General features: G+C 35.7%; 1 protein-coding gene across 2 annotated transcripts in view; it reads right to left on the bottom strand.

The window, feature by feature from the left end:
• Positions 1-13,994, bottom strand: part of CDK17 (cyclin dependent kinase 17) — a 92,339-nt gene that overhangs the window by 34,080 nt on the left and 44,265 nt on the right. For both annotated transcript variants that reach the window (XM_065670858.1, XM_065670869.1), the window contains 2 exons: positions 7,668-7,832; positions 828-961 (listed from right to left, as the gene is read on the bottom strand). In XM_065670858.1, the coding sequence (XP_065526930.1) occupies positions 828-961; positions 7,668-7,832 (299 nt within the window). The remainder of the gene's footprint in view (positions 1-827; positions 962-7,667; positions 7,833-13,994) is intronic.

Below are 13,994 nucleotides of genomic sequence, written 5' to 3' on the forward strand. Positions count from 1 at the left end.
CAAGTTCTTGGAACCATATCAGCATTACATGCTTGGAGTCTTGGAATTCCAAGCATAACAGAACGCCTCACAAATGAAAAATTTTTGGCGCATACACCCTACTGTAACTTATTCAGATCTGCTCTCTCAGTCCTGTATTTGCTACCAGGCTTTGAATAAAGATTTAAAATCTTAACGAACTATGCCTATTGGTATGCATGCTATAAACGGCAACTACAAAATTTTAAATGCTCCTGTAACAAAGGCATCATTATAACTGTAAGTTTTATACAGTCAAGAAACAGGGAAGTGTTCTGTTTTTCTTCGCCAAGGGAAATGACAACAAAGCAAGCACAAGGGTGGCTAGTATTCATAATAAGACTCATAAATAAAGGAAATTATGTGCACAGTTATTCATAAGGTACTTTTCCTCCTTTTGTTTACCATCCTGTAGAGTTCCGTTCATTAAAAAACAGGAAGAGAAGGGAAGGCTGAAGCAGTCAGGACCATCGCTGCTGTAGTAATAGTTTTACAGAGATTAGAAAGCAGTCTTAAGTAAAAAATGTCTAAACAGTTTATCTTCTTTTGATATACTCAGTGAATTAGACAGAATGTGACAGAAAGATGTTCAAACCCTACACTTAGAAAATCATTCCCCCCCAAAATGTTTCAAAACATATTCAGGTTTTTGAAATTAACAGCTCAAAGAATGCAAGATAACCATCTGATTTCTGTGTGACAAATGGAGATGGTTAATTGAGAAGACAACCACCAGTTAAAACAAACAATGCAAGCAACCCCTAACTCTCTTCTCAATTTAAATGATAATTATATGAGAAGTAAATTACCTCCATTGAGATTCGTCTGTGTATCCGGTTTCTGAGACAAACACCAGTGGGAGACTGAACTTCATCAGATGATGTTCCAGAAGCTTGGTCACTTTCACCATCTGACCCCATTTTCAGATTTTCATGAACAATATCTTAAAAAATAATCCAAAGAATTCAAAACAGTTAACTGGTATTCCACCAAACATCTCTCTTGTACAGATGGAAAACAACTGTATCATTACTGCTCACTGGGTTATACGACAGACATCACAGTCATGGTAGTCTTGATACATAGGCTTGGGAATCACAGAATGAACAGGATTACTTTATAGGACTTCTACACAAATGTATCATTGTTTTTCTTATTTAACTTGCACCAGAACTCAGCTTTCCAAACCAAAAGACAGACAGTACAATCCCAATTTTAATTTCTATAAGACACCTTCCCCTAATGGATTAATTTCCCAAATTGCTTCACTACCTCTTCTCTTTAAGCTGCTCTTCGGTATAAAATATTACTGAGAATATATACATTTTTCAAATCAGACTACCTGATGTTAGCCTGAGTGTATCTTCAGAAAGCTTAAAAAACTTGAATTATAGGTATTATTTCCAGAAAAGCCAAATATGGAAACTTTAGATATAAAAAAACCTGGTGTGCATGTGTAGAAGAAGGGAATGTATTCTGACTGTCTAAATGTACAAGTGGATTCAGCAGAGGACCTGATAGATCTTCATGACAACTTAAATTGGTGCTTTTAACACAATCCTTTAGATTCATCCACACAAAAGAGTTATACATATATATATACATATATATATATACATATATATATATACATATATATATATTGCTTATAAGCACCACAGGATCTTCCAGACTTCCGAAGACAAGCACCGTAATGAATGAAGATCAAGGTGATGTCTTTAATAGCAGCAAAAGTCAAACATCTTGCAAAAGGACACACAATGGGAAACTGGTCATACAACCAATTCACTATGAGTAATGATGCATCATCACCTCTGAAATATTTGAACTCCAAATTACTATAGAGATTAAACACTCACACATATAAAGGAGGTGCTTCCCTTCCCTCTCCTGATCCTTGGTGTTAGGCAACTATTAGAAATGCTAATATTAACAAAACATACAGACCTCAATTCAGCCTTAACCACCAACATACCTGAAAATGTTTAATATGTACACAACTTTGCAGCAATTAAAAAAACAAAAACAAAAACAAAGAGAGTGAGGAAAAAAATGCAAGCATTGTTGCTATCAGCAGGCAAGAGAGCTGGACTTTATAGACAAAAAAAAAAGCCGTTAGGCCAAAGTCTGGTTATCAGCACATCTTTTAAAAATGTTGGTCTAGTTTGGCTCACATAGAATCATGTATACTTCAAAGGATCAAATTCTTCCTCAGTACAAAGAATTTCCTTTTACAGAAAACATAATGGATATAAAAAAAAATAACTCGTAATATATTGCACCATGTATTTTAACTCGAAGTACTGAAATCGAACACACAAAGTAACCGTGCATCTCATGCACAAAGCAAATTTTCCAGCAGCAAGTGGATCCATACTGCATTTTGATTAAAAATCCACATTGCATCAGAATTTTCCTTCAATTTGTGCTCAAATTCTGACTGAATGAGAAAAAAAATAAGCTGCACTCCATGCATAATAAGAAGCAATCTTCTGGTTTAAAACAAAGTAAATACTTATTAATCTTAGACTGATAAGTAGATTGATAAAAGGCATGGTAGACTGAGACAGAGAAAAAGATTTTTCAGAAAGTGTTCCCTGGAGATCAGCCTTAACATAAGCTGACAAAATGTGACTTTTCTGCCAAGTCTCTACGAAATCTCTCTTATTCTCCGTAGTCACTTGATAGCTGTCTTTTTAAAAATCTCTAACTGTAGGAAATTATTTTTAGTAATATAAAAGTATTATTGAAAAGACTACTTGCAGCAAAGCTGTTATGCCAGCATTGTTGTATCTGGTAAATGGCACATTCATCACATCACTTAATACAGATTCTCTTTCAAAATGCTTTTCTGAAAGGTCATGTAATCCATTTTAGCAATTACAACTCTCAAGATTCTGTTTGTAAAATTAAGTGTAACAGCTACCGCCAATTGCTTCCCAATCTATTTATCCGCATCTTAGTACAAGCTCACTTACAGGGCTCCAAAGTCTATTTTCTTTAGAGATGCTAGACAAGAGACAGTTAGCTGGGCAATCATACAAAGTAAGACTGATGAAATTAAAGAACTATTGTATTTTAAGCCATGGAGCAATTACATCATTTCTTTTTCAAAAAGACTGACACTTCTTAAAGTAACCATGTGATTGATACTGTCATACTTTAATGTTCAATTCACAAAAGTGTACGTGTTACAAAATCACTATTAAAAAAAAGACACTTTGAAATGTAATGCTCCAAACTACAAAGAGTATCCTAGTTGACAAAGATAATTCTTCTACTAAGAAGACCTCCGTAAGGACTATTTCAACACCTAGTAACACAAACACATACATCTGGGGCAGATAACATCTGCAAGGAGATCTGCTCTTTATAAATCAGGAATACAAAGTGGGTCTGTACCACTCAAGTCTAAAAATGTAGTACTTCACACTTAAGACAACAGTCAGTCTTTTTTGAATACTGCTGTGATATGATTAATTATGTGGTAACTCTGGTAAAGCTATATACTCTTAAACAAAAGAGTTTATGCAAGATACTGGTTGCAGCATCCAAAAATCTATCATTAAGCACATGTCTGAATTTCTGATGGGCTAAATACCCTATCTACAAGGGTTTGCAGATGTTTTAATTATAGTCTATAGAGGGATACTTCTAAGCATTTTTTTTAAATATCTTGACTATGTTATCATCTAATATAAATGTGTCCTTTTATACAACTAAAGAGGTATTAGTACAGCCTTATGTTCATTATTTTAGCAGCATAATCCCAGGAATAAGGCATTAACCTAGTTGTCTGCATCATTTTACACAGGTGCATGATGATAATATTTGATTAAGCAATGACAAAAATGATGCAAGTACTTCCTTAATTTCACCAAGCTCTTCTATACACAGGTTCACCTGCACTAAAGCCAGCTTTTGCATCGTCTTCAGAGGTTTTAATGGTTCAATAATTTATTAAATTGCTTTTACTGAATACCCAACCCATTCTCTTACACAGACTTTTATTTTAATGTACTCTTAAATACCCAGTATGGTCTTGTAATAAAAAGCTGTAGATGAATACAGTGTAACAGGAAAACTATGGAAGTACATGTAAAAGAAGAGGTCATCCTCATCTCAGCTGTGAGGAAAACACCACAGAAGAAATTCATACGGGGAATCTACAGTGCAGTGAATGAGAACTCCTCCAAGTGAGCTAAATTAACACCCACTAAGTAGTCAGCAGTGAGTCAGACTGCACAGTTTTTCAATCTCATTTCAAATGATCACAAAAATAATCATGTGACTTGCATGCTGGATTCCTTCCAAGGTGCACAGTGGCTGCATTTTACAATCAGTTTTACTAATAACAATTCAAATTGAGTAAGCCCATAGGGAGAAACTGCCTTTGTTGTTAACATTACCAAACTATGAAAGCCGTACAGAAACATCATTCTTTTAAATTCCAATATTTATGACAAAGAAACAAAACTTCTCCATAACTGTATCAACACAACTGGCAAAAGCAGGGAAAAACTCTTCCCTGGCTGCTACTGAGGTTCACCAGGAGGGTCAGCTTCAGTTGGCTTTGCACATTCTAAGCACCTCTCCAGTGTTGCCAGTAATACAAATATGGAACAAGGACAACTAAGTTGGCTCTGCCAGGTCAGGTCCAAAAAGGATTTATTAGCTCTAGATCCATCACTGACTGCAGCAGTTAAATGTTTCTGGAGATGCAAGACTCTAGAAGCTGTACAGAGATATGTGAGCTAAAAAAAACCTCAGCCAGACCTTCATTCCTAACAGTGGCATGGCTGATTCACAATCCGGCCTGAGAATCATCTGTAATATTTAAAATCATCATGGTAACTGAACATTAAATTCAAAATTACTATAAAATTTTAAACAAATGCACACTTTTTAGAGACTGGTTCAGATTTTTGGTCTTTACTGAACATTTTACAAAACCTAGAGCCAACACAGATGTTTCCAACTAGAAATGCTTTAAAAATAATTTGGAATTTTACACACTACCACAATAGCAGGAATTCATGTTCAGTGCTCAGAAAGCAAAAAGCCTCCAAAACCCCCCAGGGCTTCTCAACCAATTTTTATACTAATAATCTCTTTTAAAGGAAGCAGCATGAAGATGCACCTATGGCAAGTCTCATTTTATCATGATTTTAAGCAAGTAGCCATTCCTTAACTGCCATGATTTTGTGGTGTTTCAAGGATCTCTCTCCAAAAGTATTTTTCCACCACTGGAATAGAGAAAAAAGTGGAAAGAGGATGAATGAAGAAGGCAAAGAAAATAAAAAGTCTCATGTAGTATAGCATATTTGACTGTTTAATTTCTGATGTCATTATCCCCATGGAGAAAATCTTAGCATCCTGCTGAATAATAACCATTCTCATGTGGCTGGAACAAAAGAAGGAAAGACATGAAGAAGTAGAAAAAGCATTAGTAATAACATTTGTATATGCTTGTACTTGTGTTACCTACCACTAGATAAAATGTACACGTAGCTGAAATTTTCATCAATTGAGTAAAGAAACAAGGCATCATTAACAGCATCATTACATCCAAAGCAGAGTTCTTTAACATATAAATGCATACACTCAGTAAATCATACCACTTTGTTAACACCTCAGTAAACCATACCACTTCAAACAAATTACAAATTCTACAGGACTCTGTAGCTATTTAAACATGTTATCATAACTTCATACAGACTAACACTGAAATGGAGTGCTATTTAAACACTTGATCACCTGTAAGACTTGATCACCTGAGAAGAATAAAACCAATTGCATTCTTCTGCAATACTTCCATATTACTATTGCAAAAAAACTTTGAGAAAGATCATTAAAGGAACCCAAAACCTGTTCCTTAATTTTGCTTCTGCAAAGCTAATTTACTTCTGCAAAGTTCATAGTGAAATTTTGAGGAGGAAGAAATAATTTTAAAATGCCATAGAATGTTTTTAAAGGTAGCACACAAGAGCAACAGTACAAAAGTATACATTTCTGCTGTTCCTGTAAGCAGTTGATTTACATCTGGTTTGACAAGTAATCCATAAATGACTAAATATTCCTAATCAAAGATTTAAGTACATAATATTAAAAAACCCCCGAAACCCAAGCAAACAAGCCTTTGTCTTCCTCTTAGATTCATGGCAACATAAGCAAAGCTTGGCTAGGAAACAAAGAAGTGTGTAACATTTGAGTGAAATTAGGAATTGGTACACTAGTCAAACTGTGAACACTAAAACCTGTTTTCTCCTGTGATAACAGGTGCTAAAAGACCATTCAAGACAGAATTCTCTTCTTCAGATTGAATGGCAGCACTAACAGCAAAAAGGCAAAATTTTGAACATGATGAGTGATATTACAGCAGAGGAGAATTTAAGCAGCTTGACCACTATCTTGAAGACTTATACCTTAATCTTGAAGGAGATCACTTTGTCACATACTTTAAAAGGTGGGTACAAGATTGTAAAATTCAGAGAATTCTAATTAAACTGTGACTTGCTCTTATTTTCTAGCATCAACTAATGAAGCATAATTTAAAACAACATAAAAGCAGGGTAAAGCATTCATTGTGACTGGAAGCAGCAATATGACAAATTACTTGAAGAAAAAAATTTTGCTAACTTATTTGCCCCACATAACCACAAAAATAGCTTGGCACCACAACAATGATAATTACAGTTAAGTGTCCTTAATCTGTCATTGATTTTTTATTTTTATTTTTTCTCCTCATAATAATGACATAAAGATATAAGGAAGTTCTTTACTGTGAAGGTGGTGAGTCACTGGAACAGGCTACCCAAAGAAATTGTGAATGCTCCATCCCAGGCAGTGTTCAAGGCCAGGTTGGATGGGGCTTTGAGCAACCTGGTCTAGGGGAAGGTGTCCGGGCTCATACCAGGGGGATTGGAACTAGTGATCCTTTCCAACCATAACCAGTCTATGATTTTGTTCTATGAAGTACCTGACACAGAAATAGTAGTTTGGTGAAAGAACAGTATATCCTAAAATTTTAAAGAAACAGGCCTTATATAAATCAAAACATCATCTTTTACTCTTTGAGATAACAGGTGGTATCAATGGGGCTTAGCACTCAAAAGGTTGAAAGACAGCATACTAGAATAGGGTTTTTCAAAGGAGGTTAAGAAAAAAAGATTTAAATAGCTAGTGAGAATAAATAAATAAACAAAATATCCAAATTAATTACTAAGATAACATCTTAGTAATTTTGTATAAGAATACAAATTTTATACAAATATACCAGTTCTTTTTACATTTCACATGTAGAATGATTAACTTATTTTTATCATATCTAACTTATTGTAGTTCCCACCAATGCTTAGCTGAGATGGACACACAGGTTTCTTGCAGAGTATTAACAAAGAATATTTTGTAACTTTTGTAACTTTGCAACTTGTCAAAAATTCATGGGTGACTTCTGTGTGTTCTTGCAATTGCTTTCTTCCTGAAAATCTTAGACATTCAGTATCTTAAAAACAAGTTTCCCTAACAACTTCAGAAAAAGATTAATAAATCTCTGGGGATTAAGTAAAGCATTAGAATAACTCCATCTCTTGCCAAGAATCAATACAGACACAGAAAAATTAACTTAAACAAACAATGTAGTAAATTACCTAATCTGCTCCCATTTCTGGGCATTGCCATGAAAGAGCCGAGGCTGCCCCCTATGACGCTATGCGGTCTCCGTAAAGGGGGCTTCTTGAAAGATCCTGTGTATTGGTGAAGAAAGGAGTGCATGCTGTGAGACGTTGGAGGCCTGCCATTCTTCACAATAGGCTCTACAATTCACAAGGGTCAAAATATTCATTCCAACAAGCAAGTAGGAGTGTCAGGAACATGCCAGAAGGAAAAAAAAAAAAAAGAAAAAAGGAAAAAGCAGTTACTAAACAGACAATCACCACTGGTAATATTCTCTTTCATACTAACATTAGACCATCATACTGCTGCCATTTCTCCATTAACAAATTAATACAAAACATGGCATTAAGTATTACCCAAATTTCATTTTATTAAATTCTGTCACTCTGCTGGATCGGTAAATGACCTGAATATACAGTTTAAAAATGTAAATAAAACCAGAATGTAGCTTTTAATATCAGTATAATTATTTTCTTGTGAATTAATGATTTGCCTTACTGAATAATGTTTCATCTTTACTATAATTTAAACAGACCAGCTGTTAGATCAACCCATTTGATGAACAAATTCAACCACAAGCTTTTGGAGATACTCTTCCTCTGAAAATTCTTGGCCTTGCTACTGGAAGCGCTTACACAGAAACATACACGTCTATACCCAGCAGAGCTGTCATGCCATAATTAAGGTTATTAACTTAAAGGATATTCAGAATAATTAAGTACTCAATGTCTATTGGATTGCGTCTCAAAGAGTTCACTGTTCATAAGACTTAAAACCAGGACTGTAAGATTTTAAAGAGAATTATTCTTGTTGAAAAACACTTTGCAAAAAAGATAAAACATTAAATCTTATATACAAATGTGTACAGAAATTGAGTGTCCATGGTCTCTCAGCAACCTTATTCTGCACATATGGACTACTCAAGGATCGCCATGCTACTAGAAACAGTGTAATTCTAAAAACACAGGGTTTTTTACCCCAGCAAGAAGAACATATGTCAGCTTGTACTAACTGTCACAAAACTGCCCTTATCAGAACCACTGTTTAAATCATTCACAGAAGAAATTAATGACAAAATACCCTCAACTACAGAAAAAATACCCAGAGGTCAGACTCACCCAGCAGCTATATACAAGCATTGTCCCCGCACTAGGAAAAAGACCAGAAGATACGCCCGAAGAAAACTTCGGATTCAAGCAATTTTCTATTTCCATCATGGGATTCTTATTACCATTACAGATACACATGGTTTGGCATTACTGGGAAGAAAGAAAAGGCAGCAGCCATGCAGTGAGCAACTGTAGCATGAGCGCTACTGAATGGAGCACCATTTCCTGAGGAGTTTCTGGAGCCACTGCTCTCAGGGCGTAGCACAGCTGGGATCTGCTCAGAGCTTCATTCACACCTGCTGGGACATGGAGCAATCTGGGACCCTATTTCACCACCCTGGCTTATATCCTCACATACAGGGACACAAAAGGAAAATAGCAACAACAAACACTTAATAACTGAAGCAAAATGGGATCCTGAAGGGACCCCCCTCCCTCCCCACATGCCCAAAAACCTTTTGGATATATTACTATGACTGGTCTCAAGCAGAGAGAAATACACAGACAGAACTATTCAAAGATCAGCCAGTGGCTTTAAAAGAATAATAATGCAAGGGATTTTTGCACATGAATAATACGGTAAGACAAAGAAAAAAAAATAAAAATCACTTTAACTCAGCTGCTGCAGGAAAACAATAAAACAAAAACAAAGCTTCAGGCAGAAAACAGAATGTGAAAAGACACATCAACACTGTTACGAATCTGACTGCATCTTTCAATTGGCATCCTTCATAAAAACAGCTTCAAAGTGGGGGAACATGAGAAAAAAAATGAACCATATGCCCATGTGTATGTTCATGAAGCATGATCAGTGTCTTCACCTTCAAAACTCTGGAAATCTCTGTCCCAAATTCTTGTTTCTGTTTCTAATACACTGCATCATCCCTTCTGATTTAACAGTGGTATGAGCTTCCTTGTTGTGTGCCTTCAACAGCAGATGATTTATCCCAGGGCAGCAGGTGGCAGAAATTTCTAAATAGAATATATTACAACTTCCACATGACAAGAAATGGGCTGACACACAGCACAACTACTGCTTTGACTTCTTATATATTAAAATCTGCTTTTTGCTTTTTAACTTTTACTGATCTTTGACTTGAATTTGATCTAGTTTCTAAAACAAAAACTTCACACTGAGCTTACACACACTGTTGAACAAATGAATGGTTAAAACTGAAAATCCAAATACCTGATGATCGCATAATCTGTTCTGTTGAGACAAATCTCACTTATTAAAACTATGATGCTTGGTAGGTTTTAGTGGCTAGTTTGTATAATTTTAAACTTACTACTTCATTTGTATTCCTTACCTAAGCAATAAATAGTACATATTAAGCATGAAATTCTACTTCATTTTAATTGTTTCTAAAACTAAATTTTTTTTAAAGAAGAGAGCCAACTCAGATTTTTGTGGGAAACTCTGGGAAATAAAACTCTCCTCACTTTAACCAAGCCTTGACACACCAAGCAAAGCAGAAGTCCCTCAAGGTTTTTGTCTTAAAGCCCTAATATAAACCTAGGAAAAATGTTCTCAGATTATTAATTTTTTTTGTTAGTACAGAAATGTACTGCTAAAAATCCCTCATATATTTTTTAGCTGTGCCACTAGTGTCAAAAGCCTTACACATTGGAGGGTAACTTAAACCCTCAACAAAGTGCTGAGAGAGACTGGTGCTTGGTAACTGAAAATGCATCTCCCATGGTTTGTCTTACACAAAAATGCAAATAACTTTCCTCATCCTAATAAAAAACCAAAGATGCCAGGATACATCTCCACAAAGGTCAAAGAAACACCAAAGGCAGCACAGGAAAGGGGCAGGGCCATATGGCTCAAAGCTAAATGCCTGTGAGCCTGTCAGTAAATGCCTCAGCCACCCTGGCCACCATACCAACTTCTCAGACATTCACAGTTGCTAAGGGTTCTTGTACCACTAACTCCACTGGAGTCCATGCACACATATGGACTATAGCTGCATTAAGAGAGAACAGAAGTGATAATCTACCTTATATGTTACGGCTTTTGTATATTCATGCTAAAATGAATCCATCTCGATGACCTGTGTAGCACGTAAAAAAGGCCAGAGTTTACAAATATTGAGACTGAGTTTTATGCTCACTACCAACATGACAGTGGGATGAATAGATAAAATTTGTTAATAGCACTGGTAGATTTGCACAGTTTTGAACAAAATTCCTAAAGTATCCTAACATATGAAGTTTGGCTCAAATATAAGGATAAACACAGATCACATTAATAAGCAAACAGCAAATGTATATAAAAAAAATTAAAGACAAATGGTTAAGAAGTAAGATCCAATTACACAGAAATATCTTCTGCCACCATAGGCAACTACTACCTACCTGCACTGTCGTAAGGACTGTTCTAAATTATGGAGCTCATTATGAAGTTTAGCACCAGTAATTTAGGTCATGTAGCAGGACAGCCATAATTACCAACAGACAATGAAACGAAGGTTACAAAAACTCTTGGACTACTAGTATACTTCTGACTAAGAGAAGTTTTATTAGTACTTATAAATGTTTCTTAAATTCCCAGTACACATTGATTTACATAAAGGAGGGATCATATGGTGTTCTATGATATTATAACCTATAGACTTATGGTTTTGAAAAGTATTTTTGTTAAATACAGCTAAGTTTGCATGCTAGAAACTTTTAGACAAACATTCACAAGAATTCTCCATTTTGTGTTACCTGCTCCCTGCAAACATGAGAATAACAGCTAAGAGCTGGAACATATAGTGAAAATGACAAGCAAACTCTCACAGGAAATGAATTTACAAAACTGTTTATTATTGGCTTTATGCATTTATCAGATATAAGATCAAAAGAAAGTGCTTTTGAAAAAACTATCTAACTCCCTCTGCTCAAAGATCCCCAAGTACTTCTTCTGAAGCTACCACTTAATGAATTCTTTTTTTTTAGGATTCTTAATACGTGGAATCATTAAAGGGTAACACTGCAACTTTTTAAGTGCAACTATTTGTCTTGAATAGAAGAAGTAAAAACTGTAAAAGTTAAATGCTGCTACATACTGCTTCTTATAATTTTAACTCCACGATTATAGACTTGGTTTGTCTTTAAAAAACTGTTTCCCTATATAAAACACACATATTCCTTATACTAGTGTCATTGTACTTGGAAAATAAAACTCAGTAAGGACTCAAAGGCTTAGCTGACATGATAGGTGTTTACAGTAGGTATTTTCATGGTGCTGTTGGTTTAATATTTGGCCACAGCCAAAACGAATGATACAAAGTTAGAGGGGAGTAGAAAACCATCAGAAAATCACTATGCCACTCACTATGCAAGTGTATGAATCTACTGCATTTTGTGTACCACGTACAGCTCTGGTCTTCCTCTCTCACAGCCCACAGACTTGTAGGAGGGCCGCAGAGGGCACCTAGTAATCAGCTGCATTCACCTCCTTCTTCAGCGTAAGAGTGAGGGTCATGGAAAAAGCCAGCTGTGGCAGGTTGCATGCGGCACACAAAGCGGTTTTTCACACCGTGCAGCCTGTGGAAACTCCCCACCACAGGATGTAATGACTATCAGAAGCTTACAAGACTCAAGAGGAGACTTAACAAGAAATCTGCTCAGGGCTACTAACAGTACAGAAACTTGCCAATTCAGGAAGTCTCTGAACTAGAAACTGTTACAGTACTCTGGGGAAAGAGTGATATATTTTGGGCTCCAATCTTGGACTTGCCCTCAAATGTCATCCTCAGAGACTGGAGAACAGACAGGCAGAACTCCAGCTGTCCTTATAGCACAAGACTTTTGCAGCACCTGGGCTGTCTGATCAGGTTGGCTCAGGCTGCCACAACCATTCCAGCCAGGGCCTTCCTAATTATTTATGCCTATCTCTTCTTTCCTCACTCTGCTCTATAATCTGTAATTCCAAACTGATAAAACTGTTAAATAGGGATAGCAAGATGAAAAAGACACTTCCTAGTGGTTCTTTTTTTATTGTATTTGGTTAGTTGCTGCTGTATTCTCTTCTTATTCTGTCTACAAAATGCCTTTGACTCATCTTTCAAGCAGTGCCATTTCAATTCTTGTATTTCTTCTTATGCAACCTACTAAGCTACCATGCAAATCTAGTCTTTTAAATGTGAAAAAAGTTAACTCAAACCTTCTGAATGAGAATATTTCTATTACACTGGTGTACAAATGAACACATGGTTTTCCTTTCAATGTCCCTGAACACTTTTTGAAATATGAATGTGTCCTGGTTTTGGTTTTGGTTTTACTTTGTATCTATATACACATACACACAAACACATGCACATATATATATACATACATACACACTTATTTTTAATACTACATCCATGTTATCTTAAGTGCACATCTTCAGCAACGTTTAAAATTGGGCAAGGCATGGTGACCGTGACTGCTGTATTACTTGATTTTCAGGACTGGCAAATAATGAGCTGCTGGTTTATTTCATTTGGATCATTTTCTTGTATTTCTTGCATCCTATCATTCAAGCTTTGTTATTACTGGCATAATGCAAAATAACTACAACAGCATTATTAAAAGGAAAATGCTGTTTAAAATACAACCAGCCTGGCTTACTAATGCTGTATGAGTTGCCAGACCATGCTGCTGATCTGTTTCAGAACATACACATACATTTCAAGAAAATACAGTACCCAGTAAGGTATCACTGCTTTGCAAAGTCCAAAATAATGCCAACATCAATGCTAATAAACATCAAGAAAGGAAAATTGCTCAAATCAGCTGCTGAAATCTTTCAATTGTGAAGTGACAGAAATTTATGCTTGAATGTAAGTGGAACTGATTTTTTTATTTCATAATTATGAGAACTGCCAGAGTCAAGTAGAACAATAGTGTATATAACAAAGAAGCTTGTCTGAGGAATTACTTAAAACTGACTATTTTATGAGGTTATAAAGACAACTCCTCTTTTTCCTTTAACTGCAATTTAAATTAGGCACAAATTCTGACCTGAAATTACTCCCAAGTTAAGGGATTTTTAAATAAATCCCCAATGTTTCTTTCACTTGTCCCTCTATCTTAAAGAGCCATGCTACCACTTTCTTTCCTGTGCTGGATTTACTTAACTGGATTTACCTCATCTGAGCTCCAGAGAGCCTGCAGAATTGCCTGGCATTTCTATGCAAGGCCTCAGCAACTGACGTACTG

This window comes from Lathamus discolor, chromosome 1 (genome assembly GCF_037157495.1).
Source record: "Lathamus discolor isolate bLatDis1 chromosome 1, bLatDis1.hap1, whole genome shotgun sequence".
Classification (NCBI taxonomy): Eukaryota; Metazoa; Chordata; class Aves; order Psittaciformes; family Psittacidae; genus Lathamus; species Lathamus discolor.